The following is a 23,574-nucleotide window of genomic DNA, read 5'->3' on the forward strand; positions in this document are numbered from 1 at the left end:
TTTTCTTTTGTTACTATATATAATGAAGACACGACTTTGATGGTCAAGGCGTGCTCCAGACAGCTTTGGGGGAGTTTGTTGGGAGACATTTGTTGGTTTCACCAGCGCCGAAAGATGGAGGATAATGGATACCCAGTATTGTTACAAATAGTATTTAAATGCTGATCAAAGTCGGAGAGCCATTTACGTGCTTTTACCGCAGATCGAACGTGTCTGCTTTGCCTATCTTGTGATACAGAACTGTGTTTCAAAAACTAATATCTGCCACGTGAATATGAATCAACCTTATTTTAAGCTTGATAATCAGTTGCTCAACACACGTGGCTGGAGTGTGACTCCATTGTGTCAAGAGCGGAACACGAGGTAAGGTAGAGCTAGTTTAGCACCTGCAAGGACAGGATGGCTTGATATCCATGCCTCGACGACACATTCCCGGTCGTCCAGAGGAAGCACTGACAGTTTGACCCTGGAACACACTCACGCAATCAGATTGACAGATGATGCGGAATCTGCGTGTTAGAAAGGACGATGGCGTCAAGGATGTGACATGGGCACTTAAGTTAAGGTCCCTTGATATCGACAGTGGCTTGCCAAGGGTGGCCTCAAGGAGAAAGAAAGCCCTTGACAATAAATTAAGATGCTTACATAGACTGGTCCAGGGGCCCTCTGATATATGCTAAACTTAACGTAGTCTTTTTGTCACTTAGAATAAAGGTCTTAAACTTTCCTGCCTCTCCCAAGAGTGGGCTTGTCGTCTCGACGTAGCCGTACTCTTGTTCTGTGATGTACCTATGCATGTAGATTCTTGGTGGGGGCATCGTATGATCTTGAAGTGTCAGGGATTGTGAAAAATGCGGGGATGGGCTTTTGTAGTTTGCGGGGAAGATGAAGCCATCTACAGACTTGCCTGATGTGGCTTTCCAGGGTCCAATTGGGTTCCAGACATTTTTAGTTGAAGAGAGAGGGCGATAATTTGGTTACTTTGTGAAGATTTCAAATGCCATGTGATAATTCCGCCTTCTTCATTAATTTATTGCTCGGGATGCTTTGAAAACACCTGTGATATTTTCAGTTATGAGTTATGCTATCGAGAGGCGTCTTATCGAAATGATATCGCTATATTTGTTCATATTCGACTATTGGAGAGAACCAATTCCAAGAAGGAGTAAGGATATCTATTTCAGATTTATCGTCCAAGGAGGTACGAATCTGCCAATTCAAACTCGTCTCAGTGCCTCAGATCAAGTTGCATTACTGTGTCTGAGACTTGGAAATTGTTACATAAAATGCCAACTCTCAGCCTCCCACCAGGCAAATCTCATTGTTCTTGTCTCAGTATGCCTTGGCTAAGTACGTTCGCTGGTCGAGGCTGTGAGCATGTACACCTGATTGGTCGTTGGTTGGTGGTTCGCCCAACCAAGTAGGCATTTTGAGAGCCTGATTTCCATTTTCCTTTTTTCCAAAGTCGAGATTACCTTGTTTCCTCCATATCGGGGTCTTATTCTCTCCGTAAAGCTTTCGAACCCGGCCTTAACCGAGTCGTTCTTGCGAACAAACACAATTTATCGCCCCCGATGGAGGTCCTTGGTGCCATAGCCAGCTCTATCGCCGTGGTGCAGGCTTTGGCAGCTGGGAAGCATGCCGTTTCTATTTTTCGAGAAATTCCGGATATTCAAAAGGACTTTGACTATCTGATGAATGAGGTTGGTTCCGCACTTGCTGACAACCTTTGCTATGGTCAGGACTAACATGCGATTCTTAGCTGGACATGATCAAATCCATAGCGCAAGCTGTCTCGAAAATGGCCCCTACAGCAATGGAAAAAGACCTTATCACCACTGCAGCGCGAAACCTCCATGATATCACCGCAGAACTCGAGGCGTTATTACGGATATGTTCTCGCGAGAGTGACCCAGATGGGAACAAAATGAGCAAGACAAGGAAGAGAAAGTGGCTTGTAGAGAAAAGTGACATCAAGAAGCTTCAACAGAGGATGTGCCAAGCCAAAGAAACTCTTCACTTTGCTCTGAACTCGTCGCGCGTATCCAGCGATATTAGGTAAGTGTACCATGTATAGAATCTAGCTCTGGCCCTCTGTATTGACAGGTGAACAGATTTCAGGCAGAAATGAGACAGATAATGCTAAACATGTATACAATGCATACTAGCTCGCCAAATTCTTTGCAGCTACCAGAAGGAATAGAGAATCCAGCATCAGTTCAACAATTTCAGGACGCTCATACACCGGAGCCAGACGCAGTAGTTATCAGCGATGACCATGGTAACAATCTGGAACAAATGAATGAATCTGTACAGATACATTCTACGGTATCAACACAGAGAACATCATCGGGCTCCACATGCCAGTGCCGATGTCATTTCTCTGAGAGTCAATACCGAAGCTCTAGCTGGACACACTCACTCCTTGGGTCTTGGCTTGTGCATTGTAATAGCTCGTCTCGAAAGAAATGTTCAGATCCAGGATGCTGCTGTAGGAAACACGGCTTTGAAAATGGAGTATCAAGTTCCGAAATGGTTTCTCATCAGGACATTCAAGATTTGTGCGTCTTATAGCAGCCTTTCTGGATTGACTTGCGCCCTACGCCCCTTTAGATCGATTGAAGAGGACTCTATGGTGTGGTTTGACCAAAAAGACTCGAGCCAGTTGGTCAGGAGATCAGTGGTTGCATGTGGCGTTTACCCTCATGACACGGATATTTGTGGCATGGGACTCATAGAGGTTGGTCAATATCCCCCAAGCCGCCACTGAGTAGTCAGCGTGCGCTAACAGAAGCAGCATTCTCTTGACCAACAACTTTACTCTTCTTTAGAGGCTCTTCTAGATATATGGAAGAGTATCCTGACTGAGGTTGGGTTACCCAGGTCAGTTGTTAACTACGTTAATCGAACAAGCTCAGTAATTAATTGATAGACGTGTGGCGATTACTGCCGCCTTAACACTACGATACTCTAAGCTCAATGATAAGCAGACTTACCTCATTCAAAAGGTTCTCGATCTCTGTCGGGATATTTCTGAAGTGACAACGACCAAGGTTCACGAGGCGATCTTGCAATGCGCAGATCTACAAGAAGCATTACAGGATCAACCTTGGGCTATCAACACGATTGATGGCGTTGGCGAATCCCCTCTTCTTCTTGCAACAAGGAGAAACCAAATCAAGTCCATGGAAGATCTCATTTCAGCAGGAGCTGATGTTAACCAACAATCTGATCGTGGATGGTCACCTCTCATGGTCGCAGTCAAGGAACAAAACGTCGAGTCTGTAAAGATGTTGCTCAAGTCAAAATCTAACGTCAGTTTGTGCGATGTGGAAGGCGCGACAGCACTACATCACGCTTCTATAGAAGCTGAACCGGAGGTCATCAGCCTCTTGCTCGCGGCGGGAGCATCAGTAAAGCAGCGAGATGCCTTTAGAGACACGCCACTTCATGGGGTAGCCGGGTCTGAAAGCACCAACCATCAAGACATCCAAGCAGCCATTGAGATGCTGCTCGTGGCAGGATCTGACCTTGAAGCACGAGACTATCAAGGACATACCCCTTTCCTTGGATCAATTGCTTTCAATAAATTGGAAGCTACCAGAGCTTTGGTAAATGCAGGTTGCTCTATCAATGTTTCTAATTGCGATTCTCAGAACGTGCTGCATCTTGTAGCCAGAAAAGCTTCACTAGATTTACTTCGGTATCTTTCTATCTTGGACCTTTCCGGCATCAACCCATATCTGCAAGACTCATACGGCGACACACCCTTTGATGATTTCGTCAAAATCTCTCATGCTACGGATGAATGGGACTTGGTAGGAGCTCGTAAGCCTGGTCTCGCTGAGCAAGAAGCTTTTGTCGAGCTTTATCAAGACGTTAGAGATCAAGCCCTACAGAATGATGTTCAGAATCTTGAGCGAGTGCTCGGCGCGTTGCAGCAGCAGGACATTGTAGTCGCACGAGAACATCTAGCCTTGTTGGTCGAAAAAGAGAAACGGTGGGAGCGTGAAAATCTGGCTTCTTGGTATCGAGCTGTCGACAAGCGAATTCAGCACGCGGAATGGGATTTAGCAACAGAAGATGTAGAGGGTCATCTACTGGACTTAGAAGAAGAACTCGCAACCCCGGTTTGGGAGATCCCATCCAAACACGGCTACTTATGGGAACTCGATGATGGAGAATCAGTCAGTGAAGAGGGATCCGAAAACTCGGATGATTCTGACCCACAGGTCGTAGGTCAGGATGAAGCTCAAGCAGCCTGGGAACAAGGCTAGTGGCAGGCATCCTTGGGTATAAAGGCAAATCTTCAGAAAAGAGTGCATGAGGGCTCATGTAAAGATGTTACAACATTTATTCGATTCGAGCGCAGAAGAAGCGAGCAAGAGTTTTAGAATACGAAACACGGTCAAGGTTATCGGGTACTAACCCATACAAGTGCAATTCGACAGAGGATACCTTGAATTCTATCTTGAAGTGTTCTACCATTCGTCTTCTCATACAATCCCCTTACAAATAAATCCTGTCACAGTTGCTCACTTGATAATCTCAAAATAAAAAACTTGCTTCTATCTCTGTGAACAAATCCAGCCATATACCTATCCTTGCGTTGTACCCCTTTCTTTCCATCATGTGTCATCTTCCTCTAAAAAGGGCCCTTGCCCTTTATTCTTTTCTTTTCAAATAAATCCCGAATAGGAGAAACTGCAGCGCAAAAGCACAAATCAGTAACGACCTTCATCTTTCCTGGATCCCTAGTGCTCCAAGTTCTCGAGGCCTTCTACCCCTTCTGGAATATCCTCTTGACCTTGCTTCACGCCATCTATCATGTGGTATTCCCAAACTGTGCCCAGCTGGAGACATTCGTTAACGCAGCCTTCGTCTTCCCACCACCATTTATCCCCGGTGACGAAACTGCCCCAGACCTCCATCCACAGCAGACGACCGATGATGCTACGGACTTCTGCTTTCACTTCTCTCTCAGAAGGAATTCTGTCTACGAAAGGATCGCTGTCGTCGGCTTGACTCCGAATACTAGCTGATACTGCGTAGAACTTTGAGGTTGTGAGAGTGCTGCCTTGGCCGCGCAGACCAGCATCGCCCATCCATTCTGGGAACAGTCTACTTGGGTTCGTGCACTTGAAGTGTCGCTCGAGGTTGATCAGTAGATGCTCTTGAAGCCATGCTCGCATACGATGTCCGAGTGTGCTTGCGCAGGGCAATGGGTCAATAAGAGTGAGTTGTAGGGAGCCACCAACTCTAAGACGGTTGCTGATGTTCTTGAGTACCCCTGGTATCTCAGGTGAAGAGCACACGGCGGGTAGCGAGAGCGAATATACGATGGCGAATGAGTGCTGGCTAATCGGGAGTGTCGAGGGAGTCATGGACGGGACCAATACTGGGTGAATGTTGGGAAGCTCTTTGTTTTGAAAGGACGCTGTGGTCAGAGAGAATACTTCTCTCGTTGAGCGAAGAGCTGCAAGGTATGTCGCCGTGACTAAGGTTGTTAGCACTGGGCTACTTTGGCAGTCACTGATTCACTCACTTTCAGACTCATAGAGGGCCAGTACCCCAAGATCGTCAGACGTATTCGCGACAACGCAAGCAACACCAGCACCATCCCTCGCCTCAATGTCCAGATAGTTTAGGACAGAAAGCATCCATCGCTTCAGCTCAATGTTCAATTCGCCATGGAGCCTCTCGTCGGTGACGGTCCAGATCTCTTTGATACGCGCAAGAATCATGCTGGGACTCGAAGCCGCCATAGCCTTGACTTGATCCTTGATACTCTCGAAATCTGTGCACGGCTTCACTTGGGCTGTCTCTTCTGCATCAACGGTCATCTCGACATCTTCTTGGTTCTCAAGCATTCGCGCCTCTTCTTCTGCTTGTCGGTCGATGTACTCCCATTCTTCTGGGGGACGCCATGAGTCAGGATCGTTGGGTCGAAAGTTGATCACGATGGGAGCTTTCGGTTCTTTGGGAAGATTTAGACTGGGCACGAGACTGTTGGGTGACTCTGACTGGAGTATCGGGACGGGGAAGTTTCTGAAAGGAGTCAGTGGTGTTCTCTTTCTCCGTGAGTAATAAAGTTACCTATCTCCCATTGAACCCGCTGGCGTAGGAGGGTGGTCGCCTTCTAGCTCAGAGTAGCCGTGCACCTCTGAACACAAGTCTGGGTTTTCCAAGTCAGACGGTCGAGACTGTGAGACTTCGTTGCGCTTAGCAACGTGTGAAGACGAGGCATCAGTGGAAACCGGAGTGTTGGCTCTGAGTGCTCGCTCTACCCCAAGGGAAACATTCGACAAGTTTGCCATAAGTGCCGAGCGATGGTAGCTCCCCGAGTTGGAGCGTGAGGAGTGATGACTTGGAGTCAGAAGACCCGACGGAGTCTTCTCTTTGCCCTTTGCATGCTTGCCATTTCGAGTTCGGAGAAAGCCGAAACGAGATTCTGTGGAAGACCGAGTGCTTGTGACGGAGATTGAGCGGCTGAGGATGGAGTTCTCCTGTTCCTTTTCTCTCTCCTTGTTTTTCAGCTCGCGCTTGATCTCCTTTTTGGCGCGATGCTCGCCGACGAGTTCGCGATCGGGATCGACCCAGATGACGTCAAACATTGTGCTTGTATCTCTGTGATTTTATATCTTCTGTTTGAGGTTTTCTGCTAAGGTGGGCGATTTGTTTTGTTGTATATGAAATCGGAGTGAGTCGTGAGTAGGTCGAGTGATGAGTGTATCTATTCTAGGTTGAAAGAATGATTTACGAAGTAGAGTGCGTATAAGCTTCAAGAGGTTGGAAACAAAACCGGATACCTTTATCTTCTATTCTTGATGGCGAAGGAAATGGTGTTGCGAGATGAATGTGTCTGTTTTCGGAGGAATGGGGGTGGAGGCTGTGAGAAATTGAGGAGTTAAGGCCAACGAAAGGTCGAGGACTTCAGAGAGTTACTATTACTAGCCTCTGATATAAGGTCAAAACGATGATGTAAGAGAGTCTAAACTGTTTTCAAGTAGGTATCAAGTGAAGTGTGCGGTTGACAGTTACTGAGCACCCGCGTGTCAGTGTCAGGTGCACCAAGTGATTAGAAGTGTCAAACGAGAATGTCGGTCCCAGTTCGGAGAAAAAGAGCCAGTGGTTGGCTCTAGAGGCAACAATGACGTTCTAGTTTGTTCACCTCCTGTAAAGAGTAATTTTGGGGTCCTGAAGGGTCACTTATGCGCGTTTGGTAGACAGGACGATGATTAGGTAGGAGATCAAGTGTTAGGATGATCAGTTCAAGGTTTACTCATGTCCCTGATTCACTGGCCCAAAATAGCTCTAGAAGTATCCCTACTGCAGTCAATCACTGTGGATTTCTTGGTGGATGTGTGACAGCAGAAGTTGAGACGAGTTAGTATATGCAGCAAGTTGTCATTGAGGGCCTCACAGCCTGGTTAGAATGTCAGCATCAAGTCATGTGGGCAATGCCAAACGTCTCTGATTAAGATGAACATTTTCTCTGCCTGTATGTGATTGATATACTGGATGTCGATGGGTTTCACGAAAAGACCACATGACTTTCAGCCAGCTCTCTGTGTAAGTGAAAGGGGGCGACTTTCTGTGCATTAGATGTCGACCAATGGTCAGCAATATTGTTATACATTAACTTAGGACGAAGAATCTACGATTTGATATGGTGAAAAGTATGTCTTTCCTTATGTTCTCTCCTGTTCAAGTGTGATTATCCAACATATACACATGAGTGTACCCCCTCCGCCGAATAGTTCTCGGCCAGCATCCAACGTCCAAAGAACACCAGCAAGGGCCAGTTCATTTCGGCTACAGACATACCGGGCATTGTCCTACATCTGTATCAGCCAACCACGTCTTTTGTCACCATTCACACTCGACGCCTTCTCGCTTCGCGAACGTCGGCGAGCTGCATGTGGTAGGACGAACACCTGGTCTGTACGACACTGAACCCGTGTTCTTGGGGGTCGGTACCAGGAACTCAGTGGTGGAAACGGGATCCTCCTGGGTCATGATCTCATTGAAGAATACCTTTTTCTGTTGAATTCAGGGGTGGGATATGTGTGGTAGGTGAATCGACTCGGTCTTTTGACCATGTTCAAGTATCCAATGGCTCCTGTCGAGATGGGTTTGATCTCATCTGTATCTTGGCTATCAGTTCAGTATAAATATTCATCCTCACAGGTTAAATTCCTTTCTCAATCACTGTTTATGCCAGACTCGCCAATAATGAGGCCCGTTTACCAGCATGTTCACTCATCACAACGCCTCAAACGCATCACCTTGACAATAAGCTCGGACAAAGAGCCAAGGCCCAAATGCTAGGTCCAGCCCTCGAGCCAAGGTAACGAATATTACACAGACGGCCCGTGGAAACAATGCCCTCCCCTTTGACCAAGGCAAACATTTTCAACGCTGTGTACACATAAAGGTACCCAAAAACCACCCGCAGCCTTATAGATCTTGTTCAGTTTTGTTCCTGTTCTTTTTGGACTTATGCTGTGTCTGTCTGTCTGTACGTGTGCGTGCGTGTATGTGCGTGTGCATCTTGCGCAACTCGCAACTTGGACTCGAACTTCGAGTCTTGTGATGCATACCCGTTAATTCGGTAACAAGAGCTGGCGAGAGAGAGACAACTTATCTTATCGGGCTCAAGGTTTAGATACCGACTGACGTCGAAGTTGTTGGCAGTGCGAGACGACTGCCAGTGTCTGACAGTTGCAGTTCTGCTCTGGTGTTTCGTCCTCTTGACGCCAGAAACCAAGAGACTCTGTTTGCTTTTCTCTGATATAATCTGCCTAGTCTTCTGCTTCTTCAACTTTGCCGCAAGACAGGATCTCTCTTCCTCATTTCTTCTGGTGTCACCTCCTCCCCTTCACAGCGTTTATCGACGCCACCATCAACCTCACTCCCTCCCTCTCTTTCTTGCGTTTCCTCTTCACATAATCACACGCCTAATCAGTGCCCTCTATTCCTTTTATCTTCCAATTTCCCTCCACTCCATCTTCGCATCGTCAAAGCAAACACCACAAAACACACATTGCCTTCAAGATGGAAACCTCGCCAGGGCAGCCAGGCATTACGCCTATGCCCAACCAAGAAGATGTCAACATTGCTCAACATCTTGGCCGCTCTCGATACTTTGGTCTTCGTGACTTTTTTGATCGTGTTGACCACTATGTCACCACTTCAGCCTTTGGGTACTTCTTCACCCTCAGTGGTACTGGACACGTAAGATGCTCTCTCTCTGCCTGTACTGGTAATTGTCTGAGCTGATGACTTTCTAGCCTCAAGAGATTGCTGGAGCGACCTTCTTTCGAGAAGTTCGAGCTGGTATCACAACCTTTGCTACTATGGCATACATCATCGCTGTCAACGTATGAGTCCTCGGTCCTCTTTTGCCGCAGTTCGGCTGGCTGACAATAGATAGGCTGCTCTGCTCGCTCAGTCTGGCGGTACTTGTGTATGTGACTTGACCGATCGACACGCATGTGACAAGATTGATTCATATGTTGCTTGCAAAGAGGGTGAGTAAAGACAGACAGACTCCCAACAATATGGGGAGATAGATGCTGACCATACAATAGACATTCGACGAGATATCGTCACTGCTACAGCTGCAGTCTCCGGCTTGGCAAGCTTCATGTTCGGCTTTCTTACCAACCTCCCTGTTGCCCTCGCGTAAGTCTCTCGCATTCTCACACTATGATATGGTGCTGATCCCCAATAGCCCCGGTATGGGCCTCAATGCATACTTTACCTTTCAAGTTGTCGGATACAACGGAAGCGGCCCCATCTCTTACCGTCTCGCACTTACAGCTGTCTTCGTTGAGGGCCTTATCTTCATCTTCCTTGCTCTCACGGGTATGCGCCAGTGGCTTGTCAAGCTTATACCTTCTACCATCAAGACTGCCACGGGCGTTGGTATCGGCTTCTTCCTCACTGAAATCGGTCTCTCGTACTCTGCCGGTATTGGTGCTATTACCGGTGGTGGAAAGGCTACTCCTCTTGCGCTTGGGGGCTGCCCCCAGGAGCTGCTTGACGAGGTGACTGGCATGTGCACAGAAGGGCAGATGTCGAGCCCCAAGGTAAGTTGGCTGACCTCCTTTAAGAACAGTGCGCTTATTCAGGTAGTTGTGGGTTGCTGTCTTTTGCGGCGGTATTGTCACTGCCTTTCTTATGGCGTTCCGCGTCAAGTACGCCCTCATCCTTGGCATTGCTCTCGTTTCTGTTCTGTCATGGCCGTCTGTTCTCCTCCTTTATCCCTTAATCTCACCTAACAATCTTACAGTCGCAACACTCCCATCACGTACTTCCCACACACTGACGAGGGAGACTCCCGTTTCGACTTCTTCAGTCAAGTCGTTATGTGGCACCCGATTGAAAGAACTCTTAACCAGCTCGACTGGTCCTTTGGTGGTTCGGCATCTCAATTCGCCCTCGCTCTCTTTACCTTCCTTTACGTCGACATCATCGATGCTACCGCTACTCTCTACTCCATGGTTCGCTTCTGTGGTGTTGTGAACCCTCGCGACGGTGACTTTCCTCGCTCGACTCTTGCGTATTGCACAGACGCTTTCTTCATCTCTGTCGGTGCTTTGTTGGGCAGCTCACCTGTTACCGCTTTCATCGAGAGTGGTGCTGGCATCGCTGAGGGTGGAAGAACTGGCTTGACTGCCATGACCACTGGACTATGCTTTACCGCTGCTGTGTTCTTTGCGCCTATCTTTGCATCTGTACCACCTTGGGCAACTGGTTGCACTTTAATTCTGGTCAGTTGTATTCCTTCTTTAGGTGTCGAATTGTAGCTAATAGGATGTGTAGGTCGGCTGCATGATGATCCGTCAAATCACCCAGATCAACTGGCGATACATCGGCGACGTTCTGCCCTCTTTCGTCGTCATGACATTCATCCCTTTCAGCTACAGTGTAGCCTATGGTCTTATCGCGTAAGTCGACCACCTTCTCCTTTATATACCTACTAATAGCCCTTAGCGGTGTTTTTGTCTACGCAGTCCTCAACGGTCTTGTCGGCATCGTTGTCTGGGTTACACGTGGCTATGTTGAGCCTCGCGAGTACGATCTCAAGGAGTACTGGACCTGGAAGGGTTCAGGCCGCCCTCCTTGGTTCATTCGCGCCATTCGCCACGGTCGAAATACTGGTGGGGAGAATGATGAAGACCAGCCAGGTGATTCTGGCCATGCCATGAGAGATCTTGACTACGACAACCGCCGCGAGAACAGCAGCTCCAGGACTGCCTCCAGCGGCAAAGGCGATCAACCTATGTCACCCTCCAATGAACGGTGGGAGCGTTGACTGTATGACGTATGACTTTTGCGTATGACACTTTCTATTCTCTGTATCGATCAATTTCCGAGAGCTGGTGCCTCATTTTGGAGTTGTGGGACAATGTTTGCTTCTGGATGATGACAGTTGAAAGGGTCAGTATCGCCCTCGGAGCAGTATATAGCCTGGCATGGGCGATACCAGAGAAAGGGGATGGAGGGGAACTGCCGATAGGGGGCAGGATACTGAAATGTCAAATGTGATGTAGTAACGTATACAAGCAATTATAAGCCATGAATATCAGCGTGCTGCAAATGACAAACGGACTGTGTAGTGATACAACAGGAGATGTTGCTCTCTTTGTATGTCGTCTATCAAGAATCACCAGCTCTTAGTACTGTAGACCTGGTATCATGGAACGTCTGCCTAAATATAGTCATAGAACCTGGTATATCCATCTCCACCACGACCTTGATCAAGCATTTCAAGCTCCCATATCAACATCGCCGTCCCCGTCACCACCTCCAGCTCGACCTCTCATAGCCTGCTCTGCATTCTTCCTCCTTTCTAGGCTCTCCTTCACCCACTTCTCACAGGCAGCGTCACCACCCTCGGCGATCTTACTGCGCACAACGCCCTTCATCACCTCACCCGCAAAGCCCACAAAATTATGTCTGCGCAGAGCATTCTCAAACATCCAATCTCGTCGCTTGCGCTCTTCTCTTGCCAACAGCTCCTCATCCCCGAAGTCGCGCGCACGTTGTCGTAGATCTCGGCACATAGCCAGGAGATTAAATCGAATCTCGGTGGTGTCATACCGTGCAATGCGGCGTTGGAGAACATCGACTACCTTGGTGGGGAAGTCCTCAGAGCTGCAAGCACCGTGGGAGATGGGCGCCGGTTGCAAACCATCGAGCTCGTAGAGTGTACCGTTGATAGGTGTATAAGCGATAAAATGGAAAGCATCCTCCGCCTCGGCGCCAGTCTTGTCTGTCTCGTCGGCAAAAGGGCTGCTACGAGCAAAGCTGTTGTGCACCTCACGGATGAGGTCAGAGTTACTCAACGCCTCACCACGGAACTCGGGCGGCAACACCATGGTGAACTCTCTGAAGTCGCCGAGCTTCTCGCCTATTTCAACATCGTTCGTCTTATTGAGTAGTACACTCAACAGAGCTTGCGTCGCGCATGCATTCTGAATCGTCTGGGCAGCAAAGAAGATGTTTTCGGATGCGGCATTGTCGAACGAGCCGTCGCGGGGTCCTTCGGGTGTCGCATACGGTTGATCAGTCGGGTACTTGAAGAGGAAGATCACGCCGTATACGGGCTGTAAGGACAGCAGCTCAGATGGGTCGAGTGTGAGGAGTTCTTCGAACTGAACGTCTTTCACGCCAAGGTTCTCGATGAGAGAGGTAAAGACACCCTGACAGCTTCGAATTAGCTCTCGAAACTCAACGATTCACCAGAATAATTCAAGCATACCGCATCGGACTCAACTATAGAGTTTAAGTCAGTATATCAGTCAAGATCATGCCCGCAGCAGAAACTAACTGGTATTCCATCCGCCACTCATTCTTGCGACAAGTTCAGCGTCTCCTGGCAACTCTAGCTAGAACTAGGGGTTATGAGCAAGGTAATTGAAGGAACGAGAATTAACACAGTCGCTTAAAAGTACGTAGTTCGATTGATAGAGTGTGGACGTTTCTCAGATGAATCAAGTTGTTTTGGGGAGAGATAAAAAGTAGGAGCTTCAACGGCAAACAACCGAGCTTGGAGCCACACGACACTGATATCATCAGTCGCTGATAAGATAAGAAAAGCCAAAGGCAGCAACAAGCTACGACATCATTCGAGGTACACTGGCCTCAGCTCAGGGAGCAAGAAAACACCGGACCTTGATATAGGGTGTCAAAATGAACTTAGCCAAGAGTCCTCTAAGCTCAGCTAGATATACCTAAGCATTTTTATCGCTTAGGGTCAAGATCCTGAGTTTTCTTTCCTCGCTACCTAGGTATCTCTGGCAGTCCATCCTCAGGCATTGGAATGAGGAATTCCATTCTATTGAGAAAGGGTTTTGCAATTTTGACAACAAAAAATCCAGTTCTTTGCCTTGACTAAGCTTGAAGTTAATGCCTCTATAAACTTATTACACACACTCCTTCTCACCTTCAGCATCAGCAACACTCTTCGAAAACTATCATGTCATCGAGACCAAATTACAAAAAGGCTTGGGCTCGACTTTATTCTGTGGTAAATCTCTTCGCTGATAGAAGAAATGCAAGAAATAAGAAGAAAACTGGACTAAGCCAGGAGGTTCCATACGAAAAGAAAACACCCCCAACTCCAATATTTTTCACCTCGTTCCAATGCTAGTCATATGCAGCGTTGGTCTATACTTTTTCCACTCATCCCGCATCTCACTTGAACACATTTCAACCAATTAAATTATCATCGTAAGGGACAACGCTACAATTCAATAAGCTGTTCCCTGGCTGGCTCGTTTCGCTGGTCATCATCCTGGACTCCTTGCTCCGCCTGTGCTTCCACATTGTGCTCTGTGCCAGTGCTGGTGGTCGCCTCTTCACCAAGATTCTCAGTTTGGTCCTGGTTCTCATGGCTCTCTTCATTTTGAGCTGCCGCCGCGGCTTCGGCCTCTCTCTCCTCGGCCTCTCGACGCTCTCTCTCCGCTCGTGCAGCTGCTTCCAGATTGGCTATATGCCTTTCTGCAACCCCCGGTGCGATGCTGGCCAGAAACAAGAGACCGGCTCTCTCCACGCGTCTGACTTGTGATAACAGCCAACTCTCAGGACCTTGGTGCTGAGCTACAAGTCGCCGTGCCATTTCAGTAGCATCTGGGTTTTGTCGAGGCTGCTGATTCCGCTCGTCTTCTCCGGCGATAGCTTGGCGACGTCTGGGCTCAGCGGGAATCAGATTCTCAAGGTGTCGTCCCAAAGGCTGCCAAACGTGATCTGGAACGCCGTTAAATATTCCAGTGCTAAGCAAAAAGATGAGCACCGCAATCACAATGATGGTGAACCATCTGGACCAGCTTGCGTTGGGGGAAGTGAAGAACCAAACAAACAGAACCAGCCGGAACAGTAGCCAGATTTGCGGCCAGAGCTGCATAAGGAGAGGCGGAAGCGCCGCCATAGGTGGATTTCCCCGATGCATCAGGGGAGCCATAATCGCCGCAGGGTCCGGTTCTTGCGCCTGGTTTTGGCCTTGGGCTTGGGCCGGGTATGCTGGTTGCTGCTGCGGCGCAAGGTTCGGAGCTTGCTGCTGAAAAGGCTGAGGGGGTTGTAGGTTCAGAGGCCGTCCTTGTGCCTGGGGCTGAGGTATCGGCTGCGGCGCGATCTGGGAACGGGGATGGTGATGGTGGTGGTGATGAGGGTGATGATGGTGGTGGTGGTGTCTCGCTCGCAGTTGACTCTGAGCATCTAGAGCGGCACTACTAAGAGCAGCAGCTTGTCGAAGGTGAGGTAGACTCGTCTGAGTTCGCAACCGTGGGGTGATATATGTTTCAGAGCTACTATTGTTTAAAAGCAAAGCTCTGGGTCCCTCGGGCGACGAGAGAATATATACCTCAGGTCCTTGCCTGGTCTGTAAACTTCCGGGAGCTGCAGTGGTGCTGAGTCGATTAAGAAACGAATCAGGGGTTCCACGGCCACTGCCGGTCATGGGCTGGGACATGGGCCACATGGGCGCCGCCAGTCCATGTTGAGGTCGGCTGTGAAGAGATGTGCTCGAAACGCTTCGTTGCATTGCGCTGGCCATTGCCGACGTAGCTTGGTTGATATCAGCGTTTCGAAAAAGATTCTGTACATCAGCGGGAGACATTGAGCCGCTAGCACCACCATTACCCTGTTGTCCAGGTACCATAGTCCGAATCACAGTCTCGAATTGATAGGTGCTCCCATTTGGTCCAACGTGCTCACGGTAAACGGTATGGCCTGGAGCTGGGCTTGCTCGGCCACTATTGTTGCCACCAGTGTTTCCAGGGTTATTGGGGTCGCCAACGCCGCGCATTCCCATTTGAGCTCTCGTTCGTTGGTTCTGATTCAGAGCTCTAGCCATGGCCTCTCGTTGGATGCTGTTCAACCACTGTGTCATGTTCTGATGTTGGTGTTGAAAAGCCGCGGCTTGCTCGGGAGTGTGCGAAGGCGAAGGGGATGGCATGCGTGGTTGAGGAAACGGGCTTGAAGTTGGGGGCATCGTATTCCGCCACCCTGGCGGCATCTGGTATCCAAAAGCTTGGCCGGGAGCTTGCTGAGGCTGAGGGCGTGGAGGATGCGTTGGTGGTGCGGAAGCGGTTGGACTCGGACCTTGCGCAGGCGTAGGTGCAGGAGCAGGAGCAGCGAGGGAGGGTGGCGCAGAGGGCGCATTGGGGGTTGAAGATGGGCCATCGGTGATGTCGCGAAGGACAAGGTGAATCGTTTGCTGTTCGGAAGTGCGAACCTGTAGGCAAGACAAGTCGTCAGTTAGCATGTTGCAGCTCTTGGGACAGATCACCGTCCAGGAGTCACGTACCGCATCAGCGCCAAAGATATCGACTAGTGTATCCGCCTCGCGGACGAGTGCGTGTCCCCTATGTATCAGTCGTTGATGGTCGTCGGCGGGCCGCAAGGGAAGAGTCTGGCGAATTTTGTCCTTGAGCTGTTTGATCGTAGTATTTGCAGCAAGGTTGGGGAAAAGCAGTGGTCGATTCACACCAACGGACGGTGAGAGGACCTGCAGGTTGACAGTCTGTTCGTCCGTCGTCGCAGTAGAGGCGGCGGAAGGTCCATCGTCTTGAGGACGAGTAGCAGAAGGCATGGAAGCCATGATAATCAAACTGATAGCATGCCACTCCCAGGTAGGCAGGTGAGCTAAAGGGAGGATGAAGTGGCCTGGAGTATCGGGATCAAGGAATGGCGATGAAGAATAAAGGACAGGTCGGGTTGTCGTCGTTGAAGCTGTGACTCAGGAACATATGTCGGTAATCGACGACAGGGTTTCGGCTCTTCCTAATCGTGGCTGTCGATGTACGAGAGCTCGCGTGTTGAAAGAAAGCACCGGCTCGTTAACTGACGTCGGTTGTGTCGTCTTACTAACACTAAAAGGGTCGCATGTCAAGGGAGTCTGACGACAGATGATGCAGAAAGGTATGGCAAAATGCGACGGCTGCGAGCAGCACGAATATGTGCTAAAAAGAGATTGCAGTGATTCGCTGTGAAAATACGATTTGGTGAAATGAAAGTTTGATAGTTGGTGGTTGATTACTATGTGACAATCAAGACATGGAAGACCACCTCATGGATGGCAACGACAATGGTTAGGGTGGCCTTTTGCCCATTGGGGCCATATTCAGGTAAGCTCAGGCACACACTTACCTTAGCCTGCGGCAATGGGGAACGGCCAGGGGAGTGACAGCCCGCTGTTGCGGTGTCGGTCTGTTGAGATCAGGTCGTTACAGTGCTAGTGTTGATTGGCTAGTGTCTTAAAAACCCCTGTTCAACCCACACTCTTCTCTTCGAGGCCATCATCGTCGCTCGGCGGTCGGCGTCTTTTGCTTCCGAGAGCTTGTCCGAGAAGCTGTGTGTGTCTTGGCTGTGTGCGGCTAACAAGCTCGAGCAGCCGCAATCCATCGTCATCGTTGAGTTTGACGTCAACATCCATCGAAAACAAGGGTCCAGTCCTCTTTGAGAGGCTTCAACTACCTCTCTTCTTCCCAGCAACTGTACGCAATTGCATAAAAGGCAAGGAGGCAGCGTTCAATCGCTGTCAGTCTCTACTGCCCGCTATGGCTCCAACCCTTGGTTTTGGGCCTGGCTCCTCCAAGCTCGGTAGTCACATGCTCCGCAACTCATTCTACACCCACGGCCGTTGGACAAATTGTTACTCGCCATCTGCCTCGCGACACATGTTTCTGGCCTCCACGAGATCGCGATGCCTATCACGGCCTTCGGTCTCTTCAATTCGAACCTTCGCCTCCAATTCGGGCAAGAGACCAAGATTTTCCCAGCGCCTCGGCGAGGCCATGCGAAACACCAAAATTCAATGGTACCGGATCCCTGTCGGTCTAGGTATTGGTTTCCTCGGTCTCGTCCAGTTTTATAAGGTCTCTTCCCGTGAGAAGGAGAGACTCGATAATGAAGATGGACAGGAGGGTTCTAGGGCACCCAAGAAGCGTGCCAGAATCCGACCTGATGGCCCTTGGTATGTTACCTTGAATGCTTATGCCCCTATTCCCATGTCAATGCTAACTCAGTCAATCCCAGGCAAGTCCAGGTCATGTCAACTCTACCCCTAAAGGCCATCTCTAGACTTTGGGGACGATTTAATGAACTTACTATTCCTTACTATCTTCGAGTCCCAGGTTTCAAGCTTTATTCTTGGATTTTCGGTGTCAAGTTGGTTCCCTCAACTCAACGCTCAAAATCCTTTGGCTAACAATAGCAGCCTCGACGAAGTCGCCGAACCCGATCTCCACGTCTATCCCAACCTCGCATCCTTCTTCTACCGTACGCTCAAGCCCGGTGCTCGGCCACTTGATCAGGATCCCCATACTCTTATCTGCCCTTCGGATGGAAAAGTACTTCAGTTCGGCCAGATTCAAGGCAATGACATTGAGCAAGTTAAGGGTATGACATACACCATTGATGCTCTTCTTGGAAAGAATACCCCTGCTCCAAGCATCTCTGGCGCTTCTGGTACTTCAACTCCCGCAACAAGCCAAGGTGACGTGTCAGAGGAGGAGTCGCTCGTTAAGCAACACGAGGAGTTTGCTCAAGTCAATGGCATTTCATACACTCTTCCCGATCTTCTCACCGGTACTGGAAAACAGGCTCCGTCGGCAAAGGACGAGTCTATGCCCGCGTCTCCTGGTACAGTCTCTGAGGTCCGTGCCGAACTCGCTCTCGGCGAGCGACCTTGGTACGATCTCATATCTCCCGACAACACTACATCGCTTTACTATGCAGTCATCTACTTGGCTCCCGGCGACTACCACCGCTTTCACTCTCCCACGAACTGGGTTGTCGACCGCCGACGCCACTTTGCAGGAGAACTCTATAGCGTGTCCCCATATCTTCAGCGAACCCTCCCTGGTCTTTTTACACTCAACGAGCGCGTGGTTCTTTTAGGCCGTTGGCGCTGGGGCTTTTTTAGTTATGTGCCAGTCGGTGCCACCAACGTCGGCTCCATTGTGATCAACTTTGATAAGGAACTCCGAACCAATAGTCTGTTGACTGACACGGCAGCAGACCGTGCAGCGGAGGAAGCTGCCCATAGGGGTGAAGTGTACCATGGATTTGCTGAAGCGACATATGAAGCAGCCAGCCCTGTCCTGCGGGGTCATGCGCTCCGACGCGGTGAAGAAATGGGAGGTTTCCAGTTGGGTAGCACCATCGTACTCGTTTTCGAGGCACCGTCAGGCAAAACAGATGAGAATAATAGGCATGTCGGCTGGGATTGGGCTGTACAGAAGGGACAGAAGGTGAAGATGGGACAAGCACTGGGACGGGTCATTGAGTAAGGTACAGTACAGCTGTGCAGAGCCAAAAAGCGAGTTAAGCGTTGGGATAATTAAAGATATATATAATTGTATACTACTATACATGATGTCACGTTTTATGAAGAATATCTCAAAATTCACTTTGGTATCGTTAGCTGTAAAGAATCATCACTAGAACATGGCATGATTTGGGTTCGGTCGTACATGCTAGTAGTCAACATAGATGTTCAAGTGTCGGTCAGAGGAGAAGGACAGTGTCAATGCAAATGCTTATGTTAGGATTGGTAATTTTGTCTATTAAGGGAAAACAAGAGCTCGGGGCTCCATGTTCTAATCGCAACTCGCTAAAAATGCAGGTTTCTCATGCTTTCGTAAAGTTATTTTAAGCGCCAAAGACCTTGACACGCTCCTCGAGAGGAGCATAGTCCTTGGGGGCAGCCTCAGCGGTCTTGGCACCAAAGACAAGCTGAGCGTTGAGGGTCCAGGTGGAGGGGATCTTCCAGGTCTCAGCAACCTTCTCATCGATCAGGGGGTTGTAGTGCTGGAGATTGGCACCGAGACCCTCAGCCTCGAGAGCGGTCCAGAGGAGGTACTGCTGGATGCCGGCGGACTGAACGGCCCACGGAGGGAAGCGATCAGCGTAGATGGCGAACTTGGTCTGCATGGCCTCGACGGCGGCGTTGTCGACGTAGAAGAGGACAGTTCCGGCAGCGGCCTTGAAGCCGGAGATGCGCTTAGAGGTGCCCTCCCATGTCTCGGCGGGGACGATGGCCTTGAGGGTATCGGCAGTGATGTCCCAGAGCTTGTCGTGCTCAGCGCCGTAGAGGACGACGACACGGTTGGACTGCGAGTTGAAGGATGAGGGGGTCTCGAGAGTGGTTTGGTTGACGATCTCGGTGATGCGCTGGGTGGAGATGGGGAGGTTCTTGGAGAGAGTGTAGATGGAGCGGCGGTTCTTGGCCAGCTCGATGAGGGCGTTGGCGGAGAGTTTAGCGGCCATTGTGAATGGTTTGTAGGAGTTGGTAAGTGTGCTGTAGGTGTAAGTGGTGTAAGTGATATGAGCTGAGAGACTGATGATGAACTGGATGGACAGACAACACGGGGAATCAACTAGAATATATATAACAAAACCCTCAATCAGTTGCCGACCACTGTATCAAAGTAACGGTAACGGCCCCGCCATATCGACCCCATTATCCCATTCGTAAAGAGCTGCCAACTTTTCGCAATCGCCAAGCTCCACTGACTAATGCGACTAATGCGGTGCCGGGATTGCATCAGTGAAGGGTTCTGTGCCTGTCTAATCAGTTTGTCAGCCACCCGCTAACAATTTCTGCTCGCGCGCGCTAGACTTGGGAATACTTCCGACCGATTTCATCCGGATATACATGATAAATGAGGTTAGCGTCTGTCATGAGTTACCCTGAAGTCACGACTGAACTGGGATGATGATGAGTGGGAAAATCCATTAAGATGATTGCCATAATCGTATCACTGCGAATAACAGTGTCTTCTAGCTAGCAAGCCCGAACTTGGAGTTTTCTGTATTTAAAATGATAGTTGCTACGAATTATCTACTTCGTAAAGATAGGTGTCTACTTCGTAAGTCTGGCACCATGTCCCATGGAGCTAGCAGTGAATGTACATGGAAAATCCTGGATATGTCAAACGGAACGAGACTTGCTATTCCGCTGACAAACGTAACCAGCCATCCAGATGCACTGAGCAGTCCTAGCAGCTTGATAATTCCATGTAAGCAAAGCATCAGCTAGATACTACCCAGGTATCCGTATCCAGCTGCGCATCCTCTAAAATGATCCCTCCACTTGTAAAACATACCTCGAGCGAGTCAGTCACTGACTGATACTGTTCCAAAATTGTCTCATCTGATTAATCGCGAGACTCGAGTACACTCACTCGGAGACTTCCTCAAGTCTTGACCGCTTATGATTTGCAATACGCGCGCGCGAGATCAATAATGCATCCGGGCGCATGGTTCCTAGGGACAAAGATCCGCTGACATAACCATTTTCTCTTTCTACATACGGCAGACAAACCCATGTATTGGAGCTCCCGCTTAAGATTGGATGCCGAAATCGTCTGCCCTATCATATCTCACCAGATGCCGAAAAGGGAAATCTGACAACGGGAGGCTCATGTTTGACATGTCTTCCGTTGGTGAGATTTTAAATTTTTAATCACTTTGCATGTGACGAGGATCCTTGATTGGTCATAGGTACAAGGCACAATAGCAACTGCTGTAAAAAGCCTTGGGAGACGAATGGTGTATACCTCAAAACTCGAGATAGGTAAATCATACAGTCACAACATCACTGGAACTCTGGTAACTCTGGTAGGATAAGATTCTTAATATTTGTGAATTCATTTCTCGGCGAGGATAGAGCAAGCTCTTTGTCAATCCTATCCCGTCCAGACCGCCGCCGAGGGTATTTTTGTAGAAAAAATAGTAGCACTGTGCCAACTGCCACCTTATACTTTAAACTCCCATAACGCCGTTACCATGCCCAGCCCAATGCTCCTCTTGTCTCGAATCAGATAATGCAATATGCCATCCTTCTTTCATGCGGCCATCCAGCTTGCGCCGGGTTGCAACTTTTCCTATCTTGTTACAATGATCCCGATGATCCCTCTTCAGTATAAAAACAAATGTCATCCAAAACTTCCCACTCAACTCGCTGGAATAAATTCGCGGGCTAGAACATCTACCATGTCTCGGAGATGTACTTGCCCTCTTCCTTCTTGAGCTTCCAGAAGTTGCGGGCCTCCTCGCGCTCGAGGTTGCCCTTCTCCATGGCCACATCGCAAAGAGCCTCTTCGACACCTTCGCCCATGCCCTTGCTGCTTCCGCACACAAAGATACGGCCATCCAGAGAGTTGATGATGTACCAGACCAGATCAGACTGGTTCATAACCTCTTCCTGAACATACTTGCCGGTACCCACTCGGCTCTGGACAACGCGCTTCACTTCCTCCTCATGAACACCCCACTCGCCGCTGTAGATCTCATCTACGAGCGAGTCTCGGATACCTTGCAGGACCCAGACCTTATTGGCACAGTTGGCCTGCTTGAGGCGACGCTGGACGAAGCCGCGGAAAGGAGCAATTCCAACACCGGCACCAATCAGGAGCATAGGACCATCCGAGTTGAATTGCTTAGCCAGAGGGTTGGCCATGAGGCCCTTGAACATGGGAATGAAGATCTGGGGGGCACGTTCACCGGCAGCTTGAGCTCGCATGAATTTGTGGGCCTGTCGCTCAAAGAATCCAGAGCCAACGCCAGCACGGCAGCCACGTCGCCAATCCATAGAGTCGTGGACTGTGACGGCAATCTCGATCAAGCGGCGCTGAGCATGTTCTCGGAGAGTGTATGATTCCGTAGGATCGTTGGAAAGAGAATAGAATCGTGGCATGAGCTGAGCTTGGACAGACAGGAGCTGATCCATAGGAGGATGAGAGCTGGGGAATGCGTTGAGGATCTGTGAGAGAGTGACGTGCGGGCCACCACGGAAGTCGGAGAAAATGCTAGCACCCTCGTTGGAACAGAGATACATAAGAATCTTCTTCTCGTTAGGGGCAGTGGCGTGCTCCGCAATGACACGGAGGAGCTCCTTGGTTGGGGCATATGACTGAATGTCTGTGGTCCAAGTTAGGAGCTCGCGACGTGTGGTAACGAGCTCACGAGGCTTGTCATCACCCCACACGGTAGGCCAGCGGCCCTTAGTGGTCTTCATGAGGACAGGCTTATCACGCTGGAATCGTGGGATCATGAGGGCATCCAGAATCTCATCAACCGAGATCTCATCGTTGGGGGCCATGACACCAATGGCACCACCAACCTTGAAGTCAAAAACCTCCTCAGGAGGGTAGTCGGTAATATCGAGATCAAAGTGGAAGGTTCTCTTCTCGGCGCCAGGCTTGGTGAGCTCACGAGTGTTGTGGATCCTGGCCGGGTAGACATTGTGGGGAGGATGAGGTTGAACAAAGCGAGGGGGTTGGATTGAGGTGTCAACACCCTCATATCCAGGTCCAGGAACGATGTAGTTGTTCTTGGGAGTAGTGGCTATGGGAAAAGGCTCAGAGTCAGAGCTGAGAGAGATGGCCGAGTCTGATGGCGAGGAAGTCGGCCGAGGAATTGAGGTGAAAGACACAGTTTGCTCAGGCACATCGATAATGCCAGTCAAGTTGGCGGGGATGTTTTCGAGTCTTAGACCGAGAGACTTGAAAGCATCGTTGTCAGGTAGAGTAACTTGCTCATACTCGACATTATTTCGGTCACTCATGCAGCAAGCACCACCACAGCAGCGATCCATATATTCAGCTGGCGTCTCACCAGTGATTCGCTGAATGTCTCTGGCATTCTGGGCGATCAGACGTGTAGATGCGCGACGGCGGCGCTCGAGAGGGATGACGGACTCATCTTCTTGTGAGTCTGAATCGTCTGAGTAAGTCAACGAGGGCGCAATTGAAGGGGCACCCTCAGCCATGATCAGTTCGGGATGAGGTCGAGCGGCGGGGTTAACGATGCCGTCAATTCGAATGGCAGGAGCAGTCATGATGGGCCAAAATTGTGTTTGAGCCACCCGCTGAACGTTGAGTAGAGTCGGTTGTAGGTATTGTTGAATTGCTCTTCGCAGCAAGTAAATCGTGCCGGTTTGTGCGGTGAGTTGTGTGGTATGATGTTGGTTTGAAAGCGACGTCAGGACGCAAAGAGCATGACGGGGTCTAGCAACAGGGGTGCGAGTGAAAAGCTGTCGTCTAGAGGCGAATAGGG

At 49.6% G+C, this 23,574-nt stretch overlaps 9 protein-coding genes; 3 read left to right on the plus strand and 6 right to left on the minus strand.

The window, feature by feature from the left end:
* Nucleotides 1-1,574: 1,574 nt before the first annotated feature.
* On the plus strand, nt 1,575-4,277 carry FFUJ_12175 (uncharacterized protein; the record flags this gene model as incomplete). XM_023581749.1 has 5 exons in its annotated part: nt 1,575-1,703; nt 1,763-2,058; nt 2,115-2,310; nt 2,798-2,883; nt 2,933-4,277. 5 exons carry the CDS (start codon nt 1,575-1,577, stop codon nt 4,275-4,277), a joined length of 2,052 nt encoding a protein of 683 aa, XP_023434399.1.
* Nucleotides 4,278-4,754: 477 nt separating this feature from the next.
* On the minus strand, nt 4,755-6,614 carry FFUJ_12176 (uncharacterized protein; the record flags this gene model as incomplete). XM_023581751.1 has 3 exons in its annotated part: nt 4,755-5,497; nt 5,546-6,048; nt 6,097-6,614. The coding sequence occupies 3 exons, from the start codon at nt 6,612-6,614 to the stop codon at nt 4,755-4,757; spliced, it is 1,764 nt and encodes a 587-aa protein (XP_023434400.1).
* A 1,077-nt stretch (nt 6,615-7,691) lies between these two features.
* FFUJ_12177 (uncharacterized protein) lies at nt 7,692-8,019 on the minus strand (the record flags this gene model as incomplete). XM_023581752.1 has 2 exons in its annotated part: nt 7,692-7,838; nt 7,888-8,019. The coding sequence occupies 2 exons, from the start codon at nt 8,017-8,019 to the stop codon at nt 7,692-7,694; spliced, it is 279 nt and encodes a 92-aa protein (XP_023434401.1).
* Nucleotides 8,020-9,057: 1,038 nt separating this feature from the next.
* FFUJ_12178 (related to purine transporter azgA) lies at nt 9,058-11,323 on the plus strand (the record flags this gene model as incomplete). XM_023581753.1 has 9 exons in its annotated part: nt 9,058-9,237; nt 9,294-9,383; nt 9,437-9,533; nt 9,594-9,687; nt 9,737-10,094; nt 10,141-10,250; nt 10,298-10,778; nt 10,831-10,955; nt 11,002-11,323. 9 exons carry the CDS (start codon nt 9,058-9,060, stop codon nt 11,321-11,323), a joined length of 1,857 nt encoding a protein of 618 aa, XP_023434402.1.
* A 454-nt stretch (nt 11,324-11,777) lies between these two features.
* Nucleotides 11,778-12,863, minus strand: FFUJ_12179 (related to 26S proteasome-associated ubiquitin carboxyl-terminal hydrolase; the record flags this gene model as incomplete). XM_023581754.1 has 3 exons in its annotated part: nt 11,778-12,713; nt 12,773-12,786; nt 12,842-12,863. 3 exons carry the CDS (start codon nt 12,861-12,863, stop codon nt 11,778-11,780), a joined length of 972 nt encoding a protein of 323 aa, XP_023435154.1.
* An 893-nt stretch (nt 12,864-13,756) lies between these two features.
* On the minus strand, nt 13,757-16,111 carry FFUJ_12180 (uncharacterized protein; the record flags this gene model as incomplete). XM_023581755.1 has 2 exons in its annotated part: nt 13,757-15,745; nt 15,818-16,111. 2 exons carry the CDS (start codon nt 16,109-16,111, stop codon nt 13,757-13,759), a joined length of 2,283 nt encoding a protein of 760 aa, XP_023434403.1.
* Nucleotides 16,112-17,069: 958 nt separating this feature from the next.
* FFUJ_12181 (related to phosphatidylserine decarboxylase) lies at nt 17,070-18,803 on the plus strand (the record flags this gene model as incomplete). XM_023581756.1 has 3 exons in its annotated part: nt 17,070-17,485; nt 17,548-17,679; nt 17,729-18,803. The coding sequence occupies 3 exons, from the start codon at nt 17,070-17,072 to the stop codon at nt 18,801-18,803; spliced, it is 1,623 nt and encodes a 540-aa protein (XP_023434404.1).
* A 361-nt stretch (nt 18,804-19,164) lies between these two features.
* On the minus strand, nt 19,165-19,782 carry FFUJ_12182 (oxidoreductase-like protein; the record flags this gene model as incomplete). The annotated part of the gene is made up of 1 exon (XM_023581757.1): nt 19,165-19,782. The coding sequence occupies one exon, from the start codon at nt 19,780-19,782 to the stop codon at nt 19,165-19,167; it is 618 nt and encodes a 205-aa protein (XP_023434405.1).
* A 1,723-nt stretch (nt 19,783-21,505) lies between these two features.
* On the minus strand, nt 21,506-23,356 carry FFUJ_12183 (related to methionine synthase reductase; the record flags this gene model as incomplete). Its single annotated transcript, XM_023581758.1, has 1 exon — nt 21,506-23,356. The coding sequence occupies one exon, from the start codon at nt 23,354-23,356 to the stop codon at nt 21,506-21,508; it is 1,851 nt and encodes a 616-aa protein (XP_023434406.1).
* Nucleotides 23,357-23,574: the final 218 nt, after the last annotated feature.

Source organism: Fusarium fujikuroi, chromosome FFUJ_chr08 (genome assembly GCF_900079805.1).
Source record: "Fusarium fujikuroi IMI 58289 draft genome, chromosome FFUJ_chr08".
Lineage (NCBI taxonomy): Eukaryota > Fungi > Ascomycota > Sordariomycetes > Hypocreales > Nectriaceae > Fusarium > Fusarium fujikuroi.